Source organism: Haliotis rubra, unplaced genomic scaffold (genome assembly GCF_003918875.1).
Source record: "Haliotis rubra isolate DU_JTF1 unplaced genomic scaffold, ASM391887v1 Scf329, whole genome shotgun sequence".
Lineage (NCBI taxonomy): Eukaryota > Metazoa > Mollusca > Gastropoda > Lepetellida > Haliotidae > Haliotis > Haliotis rubra.
The window spans coordinates 844,473-866,817 of record NW_025767001.1 but is presented as its reverse complement, the minus strand read 5'-3'; the positions used below and the strand labels follow the sequence as shown (position 1 = coordinate 866,817).

Here is a 22,345-nt window from a genome sequence, read left to right as displayed (position 1 = left end):
CAGATCGATGCTCATGATGTTGATCACTGGATTGTCTGGTCCAGACTCGATTATTTACAGACCGCCGCCATATAGCTGGAATATTGCTGAGTGCGGCGTAAAACTAAACTCACTCACTCTGTTGTCAATGAAGCGCACAATGCATGGCAATCATGTCATGTGCTTTCCTACGCTGTTCTGACCAGAGCGCGTCATCAACCTAGCCGACACGTAGTGAAGCGCTCGTAAAATATATATTTCGACATGTTGCCGGGAAACAATTATATCCAGAAAGCCCACGCAAATCTGGAATATGTGGTAAGTCTAGATTCGGAAATGAAGAAAGTATTTCGGCTCCTTTTCAGGAACCGTTTCTTTCTGTAAAACATGTTCATTTCAGAGTTATGTTAAGATGTTAGTCTACCGAGAATGCAGTCGACAGAATAAGTGTTGGCATTGCAACTAAATATATTTGTCTCAGAAGAACACGTGATACATACACTGAACTACAAATGTGGTGTAAATAAATTCATTGGCAATAGTAAATATTAAAAGGAACAGGTTGTAGAAAGTTCACAGAGAGCTACGAGATCAACTGAATGTTGTTCAGTCCTTGCAATATCACAAATCAAATTTGAAATAGTTGAATTATGAGTCTATAAAAGAGAATTTTTTCAAAATTTCTTGACTTGTACTCCTACCAGGTAAAGTTTTGACTGGAATGTGTTGTGTTGTGTTGTCTGCAATATTCCAGCCATATGACCAACACCTGTAAATATTATAATCTGAATAAAAAAATCCACTGCTTGATATCATGACCAGCAATCCAGGCCATGTGGTAAGTTGACAACCCATGAACCGAGTCATCTTATCACACTACCTGTCAACCCTTCTACCTGTGTGACCGCCTCCGTGGTGTAGTGGTTAGAGCGTCCGCCCGGAGAGCGGAAGGTTGCTGGTTCGATCCCCGACCGCATCATACCAAAAGACATTAAAATATGGTACTTGTTGGTCTCCGCCTGGCGCTCGGCATTAATGGGTACAACAAGGACTGGTCGGCTCGGAGTCAGTATAATGTGTCTGAGTGGGGTATTCATGCTTCACTGCAGCATGGTATCTCAGTGGGCTAGCACTATAAAACCAGCTTAAGTCTGGGCTAGTACAAGCAGCCGCACTTACACATACACACGCATGCACGTCGTCATATGAGCGAAATATTCTCAAGCACGACGTAAAACCCAATTTCACCTCACCTCACCTCTAACCAGCTGTCCCCTCATGCCCCTGATTGGGACAAACATTGAGTGAATGAGTTGGGTTTTATGCCGCCTTTAAGCATATTCCAGCAATATCACAGCATGGGGCATCAGTAATGACCTTCACACATTGTTCCCATGTACCGACTCTATCCCAGTGTTCAGCCTGACAAGCAAACACTTTGACACTAGGCTACCCAACTGCCCCATAACAGTGGCATTGTAAACAGACTTCAGAAATAAACTGTCATGCCATCAGCCATTGGTTTATCTAATCCAGACTACTGACACCATCATACATCACTAAATATTGCAATCTGTAGAGTAAAACAACATTCATTCACTTATGAAGATGTGCTGGACTAAACGAAACCTCACATACACTAGTACTAATATTTTATAATTGGATCTCAGAGTTGAAACACAGGGCACAGTCTTCATGTCAACATTCCTTTAAAAAATGGCACAACACAATCAAGATCAGCATTGTTTTAATTATGCCAAGCAACGTATTTCCCAATGAAGAAAATAATTCAGAATAGTCTATCCATTGTGTTCTGGTGTCCAGGAACTCAATATATATGTGTGTTATGCTTTTCATTTTATTCAAACCTTTTATTCCTTTAAGAGTGAGTGAGTGAGTTTAGTTTTACGCCGCACTCAGCAATATTCCAGCAATATGGCGGCGGTCTGTAAATAATCGAGTCTGGACCAGACAATCCAGTGATCAACAGCATGAGCATCGATCTGCGCAATTAGGAACCGATGACACGTGTCAACCAAGTCAGCGAGCCTGACTATCCGATCCTGTTAGTCACCTCTTACGACAAGCATGGGTTACTGAAGGCCAATATTTTAACCCGGACCTTCACAGGTTTATTCCTTTAAGAAGCATTTTCTAAGTAGTGTTAGACAATGGCTTTTTGCTGCTTTTAGCAATATTCCAGCAAAGTTGTGGCAGATGACAGTACCAATGGGCTCCACACACTGTACCAAAGTCGTAACCAAACCCTTATTTTGGGCATGATGAACTCATGAACCCACAGGCAACTGGACCACCTTGTACGCTCAGTAAAGGCAACCTTCATATAACCTGTCTATCACAATAAATACATCGACATTCCATATTACTCACTGGTCACACTGTGATATGCCAGAGCAACATTCTTCCCTTAAATCCAAAATATTAATTTGAATAGTTTAGAAAAGCAAATCAAATTTGTTATACATGAACCCTTGTGACCTGTGACAATGGGCTGACATTATCACATTTTCCACAGTGTATAATTTGTTTGGACGAACCTGGTCTCACTAAGCATGACCGACAGATCATGTGGGAACACACTAGTTTATAAACAGATTTAGATTTATCTAAATCACTGTGGCAACTGACACATGTTTCTCTCAACTCTTCACACTTGGTTGCAATGCTTTGTCTTTTTGTGAATGATGGCAAACCATTAAGAAGAGACATAGCTTGGCTCAAACTGGTGTTTAGTTGTGATTCATGAGAGGTTGGATGATGAGAATGGGAGTTACCTCCCCTTGATTGTGACAGCTTAGGTTGTGAACTGTTTTGATTGTTTTCTGACATTCCATTTGATGATACCACTGTTGATCTCAGAACTGAAGAGTCAGGTTTTAGTTTTTTGGAATGCAATTCACTTTCATGTTCATGAAAATCCATATTTCGTTTCAAATTTGAATTAGTACTGCAATGTGCTGTACTTGACACTGATGGAAATAGCGATGTCTGACTTGGTTTATTTACAATCTCTCCATGTTTTCTCCCAAGTGTTCTTGGCACAGATTTCAATTTCTCATTGTTGGAATTCTGCAACACAAAGGCATCAATTCTTGATTTCAGAGAATTGTTTGGAATTGGTTTGGAATCTGCAGAAAATGGAACTCCTGTGAAAGGATCATTAGGTTGTCGCCCCCATGAAGCTTCAGTGTCAATATATTTCTCTAGAGTTGATTGGTCAAGACTCTTTCCACATGGCAACAACATTGGCAACGCCATTATCTCACACATTATTGGGTCCAAGAACTCATCCGGTATTTCCAGACCTGAATGGGTTTCTAAGCTCGTATTAGGTTTTGTCTCTGTTGTATTTACTTTGTCAGCAATTTTTGGCATTGGAGTTATGCTTTCCAAGTATATTTTGTAGACTTTTTCAAGTATTTCTCTCTGATTTGAGACAGCAGGTTGGCCGAAGATTTGAACAGATTTTACAGCAGGGATGCATGAGCCACTGGTGCGAGTGATTCTGATTGTCAGTTGACTGACAGCTGTCAGGCACTGAGTTCGCTGATTTCTCAATTCGGACATCTGACATCCATTGGTACACATTCTGTCCACAGAGTAGGGCGGGGTTGCTACAAATCTTGGATATGTAAAACACAATCGTCCTGGTATGTCTGAACTGATTTTGCCAATATTGATGAAAAAAGGGCTGTCAAAAAGTCCTCCCCTTCTGCCATTTCTACCTGAATCAATGTCACCGAGCCATGAATTTATGATTCTGTTTGATGAGGTGTAGATTTCAATTGCTGTAGATTTCTGAGCTCCAACAACTGGGTTGATAAATATCTGATGGATAGAAATTTTACATGGAAATTTGTATGTAATGTTGACAGGGGGTTTTATGAAGTTCTCAGCCAGGAAACCTCTACGTTGGAGGGAAGAGTCTCGTGATGTCAGATTTTCAACCTCATATCCATCAGACGAGGGCTTGTCACATGACACTGATGGTTGAAGGCTCCAATGACCAAAATCTACCAGCATGCTTTTTTCGTTGAGGCCTGCAATCAAAACTTGTCAATTTCATCTTGTATTCGTCCACTTGTTCTTGCATGTGATGTTGATAGCATGGCTTCTGAAAAAGACATATCAACAAAGATATATTTAGCAAATTATCAAGCACAGCTTTCAGTAGTTCTAATTATCTGAGAGGTTCTAGGCTCTGGAAGCCTGGGTGCCTCCTGATTCTTAGCGTTAGTTTTGTTAGGGTCAGGGTAGCAACTATATCGTTAGACTCATAGCCCTTGGATCTTTAGGGTTAAGTACCCGGTGCCGATCAAAAACTTCATTAGTGCGACCAGTAAAGTCCACCACTCCCAAACAATCACATACACATCAAACATTTTGATTTTCATCAGGTATCTCAAAAGTGATCGAAAACTGAACGACACAATTAACTACTGCAATAAAGGCCAGTTTCTCAATACAGTTCAAATGTCTCAGTAGAATGAAGACTTTGACTTTAGCCTTAAATACATGTTTCGCCAATATACTAAGTATATGAACAAATATAAGTTTACATACATAAGAACAAAGTACTGTTGATTATAAGTGACTTGGGACGGGCGTCATCAAAGGGACAGAACTCTTTGTATACTATTCCCCACCAAATACATTGCAAGTATAGAAAATTTTAGCCTTCTGTCGATATTTCTCCACATACTTTTCGAATAAGGTCGCCTCTAACCCACGGCAACGATCTCACTATATTTAATGTAAATTTTACCATTTCAATTTTTCCAATGTATCAAGTTTTAGCAAATTAATGAACAATGAAAATGTAACCTGAGATACGATCAAGTATTAGTCTTAAAAAGTCTTCGAGTGAGTTTACAGGTTATATGACGGACAAGATTCATTCAGAGTTAATTGGTTTAAAGACAATTATTAAACACACTATGTCTTCAGTTAGCTTTTAAATATGTGCTACTGATAACTAGATGAAACTCCAGTAAACATATTTTACATTTAGGAATTAGTTTCTATTTTTTTAAATGTTGAAGATCAAAGAAATCACATTTCATAATGTCAACAGCTTGTCATTGCAAAACTGTCAGCCATTAGTGCAGTAAAATATAATCCTATCCAAATTACAGATACTACAGATTCATTTTGTACTGGCCATAAAATATTCCATTCTCATGACTGTATTTAATCAACGGATCTTAGAAGAACTGATCTTGTCCACGCAACCAAAAATCAGCAAGCTAAAAAGGTATGGATGTCATCTGGTTTAGATCATAAACTATCATCACTTTTTGAATAATAGCATAATTATCATGACCTTTTAACAAAATGATACCTGAATTTATTTATGAATCATTGCCCGTTATATTTTGGCCAGATGTTTTATGTCATCTTTAGCGTCTTTTTACTCTCCAATAGCATGTTTACAGCCTGCCTTGGTCACCCTGGTGATTCTTGATGCTATCCCTATATCTGTACACACTTAATATTAGACATCTGCAATGCAATCTGTACCGTTGCGTATGACAGATTTCAATTGTGAGATAATGTCTTCGTTTTGCTACGCAAATATGTTAGAATGTGCATAAAAACAGAACATATAATCTGTAAAGACATGGTGTTATTAGTAATTGAGGCTTCGAAAGTCATTTCGGTGTTTTCATAGTCAGAAACTTCGGTCGACGTAACTACTCAACAGACGTCTTGTATTTTGAATACTAGTTATTACAAAGTAGTATCTTAAAGCGCCCGGCTTAAGCTCCTAACAGCGTCTTGTTTCCCTGTACATAATGAGCTAAATGAACCGTAATGTGTAGCTTGCACTGTTGCAGAGTATAGAAGTGAATACTCTGCGAAGTTGGGTGTGTGCGACTTTCAACATTGAAAAATATTGTGGCAGTATATCTACAAAGTAAGTGATATTATTATTGAGATGTTCAACGTTCTATTCAATAACAAATTTGGCCACAAGTTTAGTATTGTGTGAGTTGACATTCTAACACGTTTCTTATGAGACAAAGTCAACATGATTTTAACTTCAAGAAACCCTGGTTCGATTCCCCACGTGGTTACAATTAATGTGTGAAGTAGTTTTCTGGTGTCTTTGATATTGCTGGAATATTGGTGAAAGCAGCATAAAACACTCACTCTGACTATGTACACAGGGCGGTGGGGTAGCCTAGTCGTTAATGTGTTATCTTGTCACGCTAGAGACCCGGGTTTGATTCCTCACATGGGCACAATACAATGTGTGAACCCATTTCTGGTGTCCCCCACCGTGATATTGCTGGAATATTGCTAAAGCGGCATAAAACCATACTCACTCACTCACTCACTCATGATGATAGAACTTTGATATAAAGGGACACAACTCTGCAGTGTAAACATGTAGATGTTGCTGTTTAAACAGAAAACACAGACAGGTTGAAAATGAAGTTAGAACACCATAACTGGTCTGGAGGACCATGCACAGAACTGGAGGAGCATGATCAGGACTGGAGGACAGTGCTCAGAACTAGAGGACAGTACTCAGAACTAGAGGTCCATGCTCTGAACTGGAGGACCTTGCTCTGAACTGGAGGACCATGCTCTGAACTGGAGGATCATACACGGAACTGGAGAACAGTGCTCAGAACTAGAGGACCATGCTCAGAACTAGAGGATCATACACAGAACTAGAGGACAAGGCTCAGAACTAGAGGACCATGCTCAGAACTAGAGGACAGTACTCAGAACTAGAGGACCATGCTCTGAACTGGAGGACCATGCTCTGAACTGGAGGATCAAGCGCGGAACTGGAGAACAGTGCTCAGAACTAGATGACAATGCTCAGAACTAGAGGACCATGCTCTGAACTGGAGGACCATGCAAAAAAATGGAGGACCTTGTGCTCAGAACTGGAGGACCAGTGCTCAGAACTGGAGGACCAGTGCTCAGAACTGAGGACAATGCTCAGAACTAGAGGACCATGCTCTGAACTGGAAGACCATGCAAAAAAAATGAGGACCATGTACACAGAGGATTGAGGACCATGCTGAGAACTGGAGGACCATGGACAAAACTGGAGGACAGTGCTCAGAACTAGAGGACAGTGCTCAGAACTAGAGGACAGTGCTCAGAACTAGAGGACAGTGCTCAGAACTGGAGGACCATGCTCTGAACTGGAGGATCAAGCACGGAACTGAAGGACCATGCACAGAACTGGAGGACCATGCTCAGAACTGTGGGACCATCATCCAAACTGGAGGTCCATGCTTGGAGCTTTAGGACCATTTCATCTGTTCAGGGGAATTTTCAACAAAGTCATTCTAATGAAATAAAAATTTGGAAAATCTTCTAGATACTTTCTTTAACTGTTAAACTGGCACCAAAATGCGAAAACATTAGCTTTAAGTGTTTACCCAATATATTCATTTGAGGAAAATATTGACAGAAACATCTGGTCTCCCTCACCTAATTTCAAGGCATATGTAATTTGGCACTCCATTTTTTATGTCAAAGCTGTGTCTTGTAATCAGACCATGAAGGCCAAATGAACTGGTTCCTGATACCAATTCCTGTTTTTGTGTTCAGTCCACTTTTTTTAAGACATTTGAAACAAGATTGAAATCTCAGCTGCTGCAGTATCTTGAAACCAAAGACATTTAAAAAAAGATTCCATTTTTTTAAAAAGAAGATGTATTGAAAACCAGTTAACTCTGGAGTGTTGCCTGTTTCCATTTCGCTACATATGTAGAAAATTTCTGTTCCAGAGAAACTGTTTGATTTATTTTACTGATGAGCACGCCGTAGTCAATAATAAGATGAGGATGGTCAAGTGACTGGTCAGTTGCTGTTCTTAATAAAGTGTTGACTGTCAGGATCTGCTGGTTGTGGTGTTCTAACTTCATTTTCAACCTGTCTGTGTTTTCTGTTTAAACAGCAACATCTACATTTTTCAACTGCAGAGCTGTGTCCCTTTATATCAAAGTTCTATCATCATGAATTTAAACCCAGATTTGTGATGATTTAGATTTTCAAGTGTTTTTGTTTACGCATTATGGCTCTAACACTATTGAGTAAAATATTGCTAAACATAGTATATCAGGGCTCAATTCAAGGAACACAAAAATATTCATTGTCTTAGATACGTCAGCAATTAGGAAACATGCAAATTTCAAGTTAGGAAAAAATGCACATTTTGATAAAACAACTGTAATGATTTTTCCATTTCTGTTAAATTCATCTTATCTCTTATCATCATTTTGGATTTGTTGCATAAACTAAGAAGCTAACCCAACCAAATCAATGTGGTGCCACTGTTTATCTGACTTGTGTACATTTCTGACCACAAACCTCCCAGTTGATAACCGATAGGTCATCTTTTGGACAGGATGTGATCGACACCTCATTCATTGGGAAATATTCCTCACAAATGTAGGGCTTCTGTTTTCTTCCGAGTTGAGCCTGTTGACAAATACATTGTATGGATTATGTCGGACACTCACTGTTGAGGTGCTGCACGGGTCAACAGGCGGCTGACCGGAAATTAATATTGGAAAAGAAATTAAATCCACAGTTCTTCCATCATTTCTGTACTGAATGTTAGAATAAATGTAGAGTGGGTCTCTTGGTTTTTGTTAAATTATTTAAAAATTTTGAACCATTGATCTGCATGGTTAAATCATGAATGCATGAAATGCAGAAATATTCAGATATTGGTGGACATGAGTGGAGAACGACATGACAAGTCTTTGAAAGAATGTGTTAAAATGTAATGTTCTATCTGAAGATCAAGTTTAAGGTTATTAAAAATAAAAAGATACCCAATGATTAAATTACTTTCTTACCCTCAAAGATTCAGGTTAGAACTGGTTTTCATCACCCAATTTTAGTTGAAAGAGGGAATTAACAAGATTTTGTAGTCAAGGTCACTTCTGTTGTTTATATATGTCATTGTCTTCCAATTGCATAGGTGTCATGATGTCAGTCGCAGAATTTTATGTTCTACTATCATGCTATGACTGCTATCATATTCATGAATGAGTCAGTAAACAATGAACAACAAACAAACGTTCTTGCTTGATTATATGAAGTGTTTTAGATATAACAAAATAGTGATGTGACATTGTGCACAGTTGAAAATCACAAGGATTGTAACCATTATTCAGCGTTCGAAATACCCCATAATTTGTTATTCACGATCACAGGAATTTAATATTAATAACAACTTTAAAAGGTGTGTTTTTACTTGAATTTGGGTATTATTTATCAAAATGACATATGCAAAATGGAATAGTTCCAAGCCAGACAGGATATTGCCTAACACTTTTATAAATTTAATTGAACAGTATTGTGGTCACTGGTCATTGTCAACATGGTCAAAACACTTCAAATAATTAATTTGTTATTGTTTCACTGAATTTATTGAATATCCCCCCTTCTCATGACTTCCTATTGTATTTATGGTCCAGTATTCCTGTTCGTCACCCAGTAATCGATATATATGAATCATATTCATCTCATTTGTTACAGCCTGAGTAGACACTGAAAGACTCTGGACTCCTTTTGATTATAGTCTATAAAGAATATTTAGGAGCTGATTTTTCTGTGTTTTTTATTTAATTTCAGAGACGAAATGTTAGTCTAGGAGAAAACAACTATTCTCCATATATATTCATTAGTCTTGGACTAACAGACTGATGGACATGTCAATCCTGCTTACAAATAGCGGTCGACAGAGTAGTCCAAGTGGTGGAAGTGTTTACATGCCACCCAGAAAACCAAGGTTTGATTCCCATGAATAAAATGTGTTTTAGGGGTTGTCTCATTCAGTCTCGAGTCTTTATGAAAGAGTTATCTGTGGATTAGCCTTCTTAGGTGTCACTATTCACTTTGCAGAGTTACATCCCTTTTGCATACCAGAATCCTGTGACAAGCACCATAGTAATAAACTTTGTTTATAATGAACATTTATAATGAACTGACCGATATCCTGGAAACTTGCTTTATCTTTTAGTCAAAATGTGTACAACAATCCATGGTTATAACAAACTAAAATTAGTGGTCCCCTTGAGGTCATTATAACCATGGGGTAGCCTAGTGGTTAAAGTGTTCGCTTGTCATGCCAAAGACCCGGTTCGATTCCCACATGGGTACAATGTGTGAAGCCCATTTCTGGTGTCCCCACCGGGATATTGCTGGAATATTGCTAAAAGCAGCGTAGAACCATCCTCACAGACTCACTATAACCATAGTTTGCTGTACTTTCCAAAGTGATGTTAAACCCATTTATTGAGAAAGAGAGTTTTATTCAGTAAAGGGGCCACAGGCCCATTATACATCAGGTGTACAGAATATACAATCATTAGAGCACCGTACAACATCATGAGAGCTACACAATTATACATTTGTGGGTACAAAGACTGAAAGAAATTTATTTCGTTTTTTCATGGCAAGAAATAGATATTTTGCAAGACAATTTATAATATAAGTATTCTTTGATGATTATTGGTATGTCATGGAGACCTGTTTTAAGTTAGTTTATAAAGATGACTCTGATATAACATTGCTGGAATATTGATGAAAGAAAATCTTCTGACTGTGACACCCTTTCTTTAAAATACTTTATCATATTGATGAAACAAAACAAAATTGTTCAGTAATTCAAACCTTATAAGCTGTGAAGCAAAAGTTTTTATTTTAAGGCTATCAATGAATGATTGTACTATACTTTAAACATTAAAATTATATCGCTGACATATATAATCTGACCATTGCAACAAACAAGTCATAATAAAAATATCAAAAGATACATAAAATCTTTCAGTGTTAATGTTTTCCATAAAGTGTAAAACTGTTAATCTGTGCTGGACTGTAGTTACAACATGCTTGTTACATTCAACAACTCTGCTTTATTAACTAAGTGTGACATTTGACATGATGATGACTCACAGCTTCAAAACCCTCAGTCTTTATTGGGGACAGATCCCTTGTGACAAAGGAACAGCCATTTATGATAATTCTTCTCAACAGCCAGATGTCCGCTGATGATAACAGACCTTGAAAACTGTTTTGTTCGTGTCACTTATTTTCGAAAAACTGTCCTTGGATGTTTCGTGAATTTAGACAGGGCACAGAGTCTTGTAATACATAGGGAATTGATTTGAATAGGATGAATCATTTAATATCACATGATTGGTCTAATCTATGTGTTTATCATTATATGGGGTACGATTAGGTGCCTGGTCACTGAGAATGGTTTAGTAGGTCACCATGTTGTGTGACACAGGTGGATGGGATGACAGATGATTGACAGTGACCGAGTTGAAATATACATCTGTCACGGGAGTATATCCGTTTTAGGGGATAATAACACGTAATGTGTCATTGTGTGAATTGTTAGACAAATATTTAAATGGTATTTGTGAGATGGGTAATGGTTGTTTTTATTTTCATTCTGTGTGAACAAATGTTCAGAACCTTTGTTCATGTATGGCCATGTGGTAGTGATGTGTAACAATGGACTCGTGGATTATCTTTACAGGTAGGATTCATGGTGTTAGTTGTGAGGCCTGGCAAGGTGGCAGTACCCATTAATTCACTAGGGGAGTTTTCATGTCACACTATGAAGTAAAAGATCTGCAAAGTATGTCCATTAAACAAACAAAAATCATACTGGTAAAAATTATGACAATTGTTCTTAGCATTTGGGCAGGTTTAGGTTCTTAGGTTTCCATAGATTTATTAAAAAACTAAATAAATATATGCAAGCGTACGATGAAATGATTGTGATAGATCATATCAGACATGTCTATAGTTGGTTAAGATATAAGATGAAAGCAAGATTCCAATAGCTTTATAATGAAATAAAGCTGAAACATAATGCACACAATGCGACAGCTTCAGATAACCGGAGATACGAAATAATAAATACTGGTACTGGATTTCTTTCCTGTTGAACCACCAGGCTCGCTAAAGGACTGTCCCTAATTTATGTGTGTTTCCCTTCATCATGGCCAGCACTATAGGGTGGCATAGTAGGTAATGGAGGTGGAAGGCTTCCTCTGGGTTCAGTTCTCTGTGTGAAGCTTATTACCGGTGTTCCTCATTATGGTATGGCTTGAAATTTACTGTGGCTTGAAAATCCACTACATGTAGACTGATTGGCAGGAAACACAAATGCATGCACACACACGCGAAGTGATACGATGTTGTTTTCTTACCCCTGGAAAACAGTTTGACGAAAGCGTAACCCATGGATAAGACGACCCCCTTCTACAGACTGTTTTTTTTGGTCCTCAAAATTCGGCTTATAGACGGTCATATACGGTACACATGTACAAACATCTCTCTCTCTCTCTCTCTCTCTCTCTCTCTCTCTCTCTCTTTCTCTCTCTCTCTCTCTCTCTCTCTCTCTCTCTCCCCTCTTTTTCTCTCTCTCCCTCTCTTTCTCTCTCTCCCCTCCTCTCTCTTTTTCTCTCTCTTTTTCTCTTTCTCTCTCCCTCTTTCTCTCTCTCTCATGCACACACACACACACACACACACACACACACACACACACACATGCACACACAAATGACTCATCTGATTGGTTGCTCAAAAGGGCTACCCAGTGATCAGTCTCAGGTTGGGTGAGGAATGTGTCAAATATACATTGCCAGTCATTCATGAAACATACACCCCCAGGCTTGTACATTGCCTGTGCTATGTATAGCTATTATGTATTATCGGGTCAACAGTCAAGTACAAGATGACATAGCACTGACATTAGTGATCATGCTCCATAGGTTTGTTGAGATTTGCTTGTAAGGAATTATATATGTTACATACACTCAGTGTGCACAAAGACTCAAAGACAGTTAAGGAACACCTTCATATTTCAGTTAATATTTAGTTAAACACCTTCAGGTTTCAGTTCATAATTAGTTAAACACCTTAAATATTTTCAGATCGTGTATCTGTTAATTTCTAACACTGTTTCATACCACAGAAGTCAAAACTAATAAATATTAAAAATCTTTAAAGGTCACATGCAACCCAAAAATCAAACATAATTAAAACACAATTATCACTTATTCATGACATATAATATACATTGCCGGTTATGAAAAGACATATAAACAAAATTATAAGCGTACAATTACAAATCAAAAGTGCAATATTGTGTACTTGGGTTTACTTCCCAAGAAACGAAGCAGCCGGGATACCGAACCCAGTCAGAGCGGGTGGGTGTGCACTCAAGTGTAACAGCTGGTTCATTTGCAGATTCCCTCACGGCTCATTGTGTGTGTATATTAGAGATGTTGGGTTTTGTAAATACATGCTCATTATTTTTCCTTATCCTGACTCATGCTCTTTTGCTTGTCTCCTTCCTCTTGCGAACATAGTGGAACACTTGTATCTCCCTAATTGAAGTTCCCTTCAATGTAAAATCACTAATTAGTACACCACGAGTTACCTCCCTTCCACAAGCGCGGGAACGAGGGCGCCACCTCTACCCATGTGCCTCACTCTCTCCTTCTTAAGCCCAGTGAGCTGGGCGTGAGAAGCCTGTGTGTCTCCGACACACTATATCCTTTGATTATATTTAGTTAGTTACCTCGTATAGAGATCTATAGAGGTTTAGCTAGTATCTTTCAACAATTATATATTGATATTTAGTCGTGTTTCTACTGTTTATGCATGCGGGCCCGTGCTGTTTGCAGTGGATTACGTTGATAAAAATTCTGTACTGTTGCACATTACGTTTTTATTCTGCTGCTGATCCGCATTTAATATGCCCTAGCTGTACTGCGCCATGTTTCATGTGATTCACGTTGCAGTTCGCGATACTAATTTATCCAATTCTACCTTTAATAAATAATTACTTTTCTGCGTTTGAGGCGCGCCAGCAGATAGGTCCATGATGCAGAGTCTAGCATGACTGATACACCTGAACCCTCGCCAGTCTACTGCTGTTGGTCGACCCCCTCCCGCGTCTGGGTTTCGCTAGAATGGTGGAGAGGCGGGGCGTAGTCCGCCCGCCTCAAGAAGCGCCCTGCTTCCCCAGACATCCTTCGTCGCGCACTGAGGGGTATTCAACGAAGTCTACTAGAACTTTCTCAGCGAGATTGTTCTCATCGCGAGATTTGGGCCTGTATGATGATCAGCCGATCATCATTCCTGATGTACATCAAAGAATGACTGATGTCGGCAACAGTGATGTCAGCGCAGATCAACATTCGATGATCTTCCTGAGGGTCCCGTAAGCTACCAACACTCAACGCAGACTTCGCACCCCCAGGGCAGCGTCGACCTCTGAGGGGAATTCAACGAAGTCTACTAGGACCTTCTCAGCGAGATTGTTCCAGCCGCTGAACTTGGCCTCTACGATGATCAGCCGATCATCATCCTCGGCGTATTATGAGACAAGTAGCGACCGGTGACAGCTACAATGACATCAGCAGAGATCGTCATGCAGCCTGATGTCTCTACACTGATGTCAGGCGACTTACCTGAGGGCCCCACCACTAACAGCGCCAGAGATGGCACCCGACTACTTCGTCGCAGACCATCCCAGACGAAGCTACTACGGCAAATCATGGTCGTGATGGAGGGTCACTACAGACTGGAGAAGCAGCCAGCCCAGAGTACGAGCCTTCGCGAAGGCTCCAACTTAGACAACACTCTAGAGGCACCTCCAGTCAGCGTGGCAGCCAAGGCGATGCAGCCTTCGGCGAAGGAAGTCGCCAGACCACCTTGACGAAGGACCCAGATGTACAGCCGAAGGCGAAGCCTATCGCTAAGCGATAGATCATCACATTCACTCGGCTTCATCCTTAGATGCAGACTCAGCCACCAGACCTCACGGAAGCCTTAGCGAAGCTCAAATCGCCGTTCCCCAGCAATCGAGCGCGGGAAGCTTCAGCGAAGGCTCGCAGCGTTCGTGAAAGAAGCGTTACGTGAAGGCATTAGCGAAGGCACTTCCGGGAAGGACACCCGAATATAGATCGTCATTTAACAGAGTCAAGGGACTACTCAAGAGCCCCAGCGAAGCTGTCAATAGTCTCCGATCTCCTCGTCACATCACCACATCGATAAGCCTCACAGGTTACCACACAAGTCTGCACACAAGTCTACATCACCTTCCTAGAGTGGCAGTCACGACGCAGACATACCTGATGAAGGAAGACGGCGCCAGATGCTATCACCCTACCTCCGATCGACCCGATTGCTGCGGTAGCACAGAATCTAGACATAGCATCCCATAAAGCCACAAAAGTTCAGACACCATAATTGCCGAACTTTCACGCTTCAGAAGTTTTCCACGCACAACATGGACCCTTTCTTCAAGGCTTAAGACATCGATGAAAACTACAAGTTGATCATCGATATCAACAATAAGAACTACAATCGTAAAATTGGTTCAGTTGAATCCATGACGAGGCGGTATGTTCGTTGGCCTAAATAGATCTAGAACGATCATTGAGACACTTATCACCAGATTTACGTACACGACTTCTGAAAATGATAAGATGATCCACTCGGCCCTACTTATGCAGAACCAGCAAGTCCCAGGCGCCTCGAAGGAGCTAGAGCCTCACCAGCTACAAGGATGCAGCGGAGGAGTATGCGCCACGAATTCCCCACATCCTGTTAAACACAGAGGCCATTCATGGCAAATGCGCTCTTATATATATATATATATATATATATATATATATATTCTAATCGGACTTTGATTTCGATGCAGCCGAAGGTCGCGAAGGCTAAGTGGCTCAAGTCTACTTCACCAGTAGATCTAGAAGGGATACTTCGAGAGCTTCGTGAAGTCTCCGGCGTTCACCGAGGAAGTCTCCTCCAAGGTCTCCATATACTAGCCACTCGTCATATATAGCTACTCCTCAGTCCGTTCAAGACATCGCATAAGTTGTCTATCAACTGTATGCCAGATGCGAATCTATAAGCCCACGCGAAGACAATTGCACAGGCTATTTACAACACAGAACGTCGCTGTATTAATTTGTCAACGGCGTTTCATAGATCTTCACAGAAATCAACTATTCATTCGTATAAATTGCTGGTATATGCAATCCCGGACGACGATCGATTATCTACATGCGTGACCATTACATATCTGCGCAGACAATTCAATATCGAAATTGAACAGCAGCCTTGTTACAGCCAGTATAACTCATAATCGCCAACATTTCTGAGAAGAAATATGTACAACAAATTCAGCTTTAATTCTACAATTATGACCCGATACATTCATGTATACAGTCTACAAGCTGACAACTTACAAGTTATTGTACCTTTATATATAAAGAAGTCGGAATTATATTCAAAACTGAAGTACTTTCACGACAGCCAGGAAAATAACCTACCCAGCATTAATATTACAGAGCAAGGTATTTTTCTTGAAGCTTTTCGTGGCGTTTACCATTAATCCTCGAAACCGTGGTCACTGGTAACTTCGGAAGTTACGATGAAGACCGATGATTGTTCTAATATCAACGACGCACTATATTATACAAGGTTCCTTTTCCTGCTACACCGTGACATCACAGCGGGTACTCTACAGAATCAAAATGCCTTATTCTGATTGGACCCGATGAACAACGCCTCCACACAGAGGTTAGAGCATAGTTCACAGTTCAAGACATAGGTTGCAAGTGACAACTTTATATCAATGAGCGAGCAAGCCTCATACAGCCCAGTTAACCTGAACCTTCATGATTAGGCTGCTTTCTTCAGGCTAGAAACCTCCCATGTCAAGTTTAGACAAGGGCACAGCAGTCAAGCGATTTTACATAAAGTTCATCGAGGACACAAACTCCCGGTTGTGCACATACATCGTCAAGGACATCATAGCGATTTACCTAGACGGCGTGATACAAGTGGATCGAAATCCACAGCGTTTCAGACTACACCTGAATTTCATCATCAAGCTACTAACACAACTAGATGGTTAGTAAACCTACTAAGTTTCTGTTTGGAGAATAAACGGAAGTTTCCGCGTACCAACTTGGGGATATGAATATAGTGCTACAACACCTCACACAAGTGAGGTTTATGAACATGCCTGGATGACATACTTGGACTCCATGATACGATGATGCTATCAGCTGGCCAGCAAGAGCACTGTAAATTTATCTCCACCAAACCAAACAGGAAGAAAAAAATACAACAGATTTTTCCTCTATCATCAACTTACGAGAGTGTAGTCTCACGCATACTATATCTCCGTTTGGATCAGAACTGTCATACTCACGTGCATACAAGACAGATGGACCTAATCCGACCCTCCATGAGCTTTAATACTCTTGATATTAGAGCCCTACTTCTACAATTTCATCTACACAAATGTTATTTTGAAATAATGGAGGGTTTATTACTGTAGATCCGATATGGTGGTTGCCAACCATTATCTGAGAGATATCACCACCGAGGACATCTCAGGTATCCACCAATTCGATCCCATGGTCCTTGCACAACAGTTGACAGTTCCTCCGAGAAGATAAGTCAATCTTACAGATTTTTACTTATCTTATAACGGTACTAAATAGCTTCATGCTATATATAATTTGCTTAAGCTCGTTTTTTTATCATCACAGTGGTTACATGATAAATGCATTAGCTAACAAACTCTACAGAGTTTTTGGCTATTATATACGTTAGCTTAAGTCAAGTATATTTTAAGCATAGTACTATACTCATATTGTAAAAATACATTAGCTAACAAACTCTCACGGAGTTTTGCTATTATATAGGTAGCTTAAGCTCATTCATATCTTAAGCTCAGTACTATGTTTATATCATATAACTATATTAGCTAACAAACTCTAAAGAGCTTTTGCTATTTGGCTTAAGTTTCATCATATCTTAAGCAATATGGTTACATTATAACATGTATTAGCTAACAAACTCTATGGAGTTTTTGCTATTATATATGTAACCAAGCTTATTCATATCTTAAAGCAGTACTATGTTTATAGCATATAGGTATATTAGCTATCAAAACTCTAAAAGAGTTTTTTGCTATTATATATTGGGCTTAAGTTTTCATCATATTTTAAGCTTTATGGTTACATTATATCATGTATTAGCTAACAAACTCTCGAGGAGTTTTGCTATACATATGTAGCTTAAGGTTTCTTCATATCTTAAGCTCAATACTATGTTGATACCATATAAGTATATTAGCTATTAAAACTCTAAAAGGTTTTTGCTATTATATATTTAGCTTAAGGTTTACTTCATATCTTAAGCTCAATACTAGGTCTAAATCAACATAATAAAATGTATTAGCTATCAAACTCTACGGAGTTTTACTATTATATATATATAGCTTAAGTTTAATCATATCTTAAGCTCAGTACTATGTTTATAACATAAAAGTATATTAGTTAATAAACTCTAAGGAGTTTTTGCTATATACATTTAGCTTAAGTCTAATCATATCTTAAGCTTAGTACTATGGTTACATTATAAATCTATTAGCTAATAAGCTCTACAGAGAGTTTTGGCTATTGTATATGTAGCTTAAGTTAATTATATCTTAAGCACAGTACTATACTCATATTGTAAAAAATATATTAGCTAACAAACTTTACTAAGTTTGGCTATTATATATGTAGCTTAAGTTAATTATATCTTAAGCACAGTACTATACTCATATTGTAAAAAATATATTAGCTAACAAACTTTTACTAAGTTTGGCTATTATATATGTAGCTTAAGTTAATTATATCTTAAGCACAGTACTATACTCATATTGTAAAATATATTAGCTAACAAACTATACTAAGTTTGGCTATTATATATGTAGCTTAAGTTAATTATATCTTAAGCACAGTATTATACTCATATTGTAAAATATATTAGCTAACAAACTCTACTAAGTTTGGCTATTATATATGTAGCTTAAGATAATTATATCTTAAGCACAATACTATACTCATATTGTAAAAATGTATTAGCTAACAAACTCTACAAAGTTTGCTGTATATATATATATAGCTAAGCTTATTCATATCTTAAGCTCAGCACTGTCTATATCATATAAATATTTTAACTAACAAACCCTAAAGAGGTTTGTTATTATATAATTAAGCTTAAAATTAATCATATTTTAAGCTTGAATGCTATGTTTATATCTTAAAGTATTTTAGCTAACAAACTCTAAGGAGTTTATACTAGCATATTAACAAGCTTAAGTCTATTAGTCTTAAGCATTGTATTAATATTATATATACTTATCATAATAAGTACATTGTAATAACCTCTATATGGCAGCTGATAAGCTGGCAGCAGGAAATTCATCAGTTCAATGCCTTTATGAAGTTCTCATGGGTTTATTACAATCATCACAGTTCAAATCACTAATTATTAAAATCCAAAGTATTATATATTCCCACCTCTCCGCTCTGTTGGATTCTACAAAGCAAAAGAGCATGAGTCAGGATAAGGAAAATATGTAATTTTTTTGAGTAAAATTGATATTTTATACTTATCCTGACTCATGAGGTCAGCCTCCCATCCTCCCCAAATAACACTTTGGATTTCCCTGTAAATTCAAATGTTGGGCTCAGTATATGAGGAGAGAGTGAGGCACATGGGTAGAGGTGGCGCCCTCGTTCCCGCGATTGTGGAAGGGAGGTAACTCGTGGTGTACTAATTAGTGATTTTACATTGAAGGGAACTTCAATTAGGGAGATACAAGTGTTCCACTATGTTCGCAAGAGGAAGGAGACAAGCAAAAGAGCATGAGTCAGGATAAGTATAAAATATCAATTTTACTCAAAAAATTACATTTTTGTGTATAACATTTTGCAATCAACAGACATCATAACATGTCATGTGTTCAAGTATCACACCTGCCTGTCTGTGTAATTACATAATGTGACAGAGACCGAACTCGGGCCATAAATCAATGCGTTTTGTTTATGGTGTATAGCCTGATTGGTGTTAAGTTCAAATTGCATGTGGTCAGTGATCCCAGTTGTGTATTGAATATTGTCATTAGCAGACAGGCAGGCAGACACACAGGTGTCAATAAAACAACACCATTGAGTTTTGTGTGTGACAACGACATATCTATATCACAGTTAGAAATTGTGTCAACGCTAAATAATGACATTGCTTTTAAGTATTGAACTGAGAAAGTGACTCGGTAAGAAGAACGTGTGGTGAAATAGACAAATGAAATTATATAAACAGTTTATTTACTGTCATAACATATAAAAAGCTCGCGCCTGTGAGATATCAACAAAACAATAGGAAAATAGCTCACACCAAAGCCTTCACCGAGTATTTACCGGACAGCCCGCTTCCAAGTTGCGCGAACCTATTTCACTGCGCACGTACTATGAGCGCAGCCCAGCTGTTGAAACCAGTTTTCCCCCGAAAAGTCTGGGGAAAATTAGTGAATCGTTTGAACTCCGATTTCATGCGTTTTTTTCATCGCATTATTTTTCAACTTTATAAGTTGAATTTGCATTTTTGATGATTTGTTTCGGTAAGTCCATACCGAAAGCTATCAGAATCTGCAAAGTTGTGTTTTACGTTGCATGTGACCTTTAAGAATTATAAGTAAAATCTGAATTTTCTTTTTTACAAAATCAGAGAATGAATTGTTCCTCCCGGAGAACAATATCAAAGTTTACAAGACGAAGGGTATTCATAGTCTGTTTACAAATGAATATTGTTTGCTTAAACTGTTACCACGACAGGAAAGGAAATATTTGTTTTGTTTGTTTTTGTATATTAGCAATATTCAGTCTCTATGACAGCAGTGTAAACAATCACAACAGTAAATCCAGTGACTAATTTGTTTGTTTGTCGTTAAACACCGCACACAGCAATATACCAGCTATATGGCAGCTGTCTGTAAATAATCGAATCTGGACTAGACAATCCAGCGATCAACAGCATGAGCATCAATCTACACAATTGGGAACAAATGACATGTGTCAACAAAGTCAGCAAGCCTGACCACCCGATCCCGTTAGCCCCTTCTTACAACAAACATGGGTTGCTGAAGACCAGTTCCAGCCCTGATCTTCACCGGTCATGTAGTTTTATATATATATCAAGATTTTGTAAATAGTTGAAGGCAACCATAGAGAATACTACCTGAGGTCTCATTACATACGAATTATACGAAATGATTGTCCTTCCTATGGTTTCTGACCGAGCGAAAGCGAGGTCAGATACCTGGAGGAAGGTCCCGAGTTTCGTTTAATTCGTATGTAATGAGACCGAGTATGGTATTTTATTTATTACCCACGTCTTACATTGACAAAATAGCGTATTTTTGTTATTGCTATGGTTTCAAACCGAAACCGGTTTCATATAGAGGTTGCGGAAGAAGTTTTTACTGTAGAACACTTTTTGCATGACGTCACACTGTAATGACATCACTACGCCATTTCTCGTCTATCCCCTTGGTAACCGACGTCACGATGCATGTCAGTTGTCATCGCCTCGTACAGCCTCATACAGTAAACTACTCCGTAGCACCCACCCCGTTTCTTGGTTTGCAGGCGCTTCACTCGGCTAACATCACTGGTGGAAACATTGCGTTTATGTTTCTATGGATATAATGTCTCAGTTCGACTCACAATTAAACAGCAACACAGCAACGGTCACAATGTTTACATTCCCACAATGCATATAAGTTGTAGAATGAATGAATTCAGGTGTTTGTTATGAATGAAAACGTAGTTCCGTCACAACGTGACCTAATTGAGAGGTCATCGGTTGTCCAATCAAATCGTTAGAATCTCAGGTCAAGTCGTTACGGCACAGGTCAACATAATACGACACTCGTGTGACGCATTTTAGATTAATATGCAACTACCCATACGTTGACCACGTGGTAATAAATGCTTTTATTACCCACGTGGTCAACGTGATGGGAGTTGCATACTCAATCTTCGCGTCACGCGGTGTCGTATCGCTGCTGACCTGTGTCGCAACGACTTGACCTGAGATTCTAACGATTTGATTGGATAACCGATGACCTCTCAGTTAGGTCATGTTGTGACGGAACTACTTTTTCATTCATAACAGACATCACGTGGATCCATTCATTCTACAACTAAATGCATTGTGGAATGTAAACATCGCTAACGCTGCCGTGTCGCTGTTTTATTGTGAGTCGAACTGAGACATTATACCCGCCGAAAAACGTGAACGCCAATGTTTCCACCAGTGATGTTAGCCAATGAAAGCAACTGCAAACCAAGAAACGGGTGCTACGGAGTAGTTTACTGTAGGAGGCTGTACGAGGCGTAAGACAACTGACATGCATCGTGGACGCCGGGTTACTAAGGCAGTGACGCCATTACAGTGACGCCATGCAAATATTGTACTA

At 38.9% G+C, this 22,345-nt stretch overlaps 1 protein-coding gene and 1 long non-coding RNA gene across 4 annotated transcripts; both read right to left on the bottom strand.

The window, feature by feature from the left end:
• Positions 1 to 2,117: 2,117 nt before the first annotated feature.
• Positions 2,118 to 4,636, bottom strand: LOC124284093 (RING finger protein 37-like). 3 transcript variants are annotated; one of them, XM_046720151.1, is made up of 2 exons: positions 4,564 to 4,636; positions 2,118 to 4,114 (listed from the first exon to the last, which is right to left on the bottom strand). In XM_046720151.1, the coding sequence occupies exon 2, from the start codon at positions 4,021 to 4,023 to the stop codon at positions 2,458 to 2,460; it is 1,566 nt and encodes a 521-aa protein (XP_046576107.1). In that variant the 5' UTR covers positions 4,024 to 4,114; positions 4,564 to 4,636; the 3' UTR covers positions 2,118 to 2,457. The 3 variants fall into 3 exon arrangements, with proteins under 3 accessions (XP_046576107.1, XP_046576109.1, XP_046576108.1); XM_046720153.1 differs by having other exon boundaries at positions 4,546 to 4,630; XM_046720152.1 differs by having other exon boundaries at positions 4,560 to 4,620.
• A 374-nt stretch (positions 4,637 to 5,010) lies between these two features.
• On the bottom strand, positions 5,011 to 21,429 carry LOC124284092. Its single transcript, XR_006900466.1, has 3 exons — positions 21,348 to 21,429; positions 18,673 to 18,677; positions 5,011 to 5,021 (listed from the first exon to the last, which is right to left on the bottom strand). It is a non-coding gene; the product is annotated as an uncharacterized LOC124284092 (long non-coding RNA).
• Between the last annotated feature and the right edge of the window lie 916 nt (positions 21,430 to 22,345).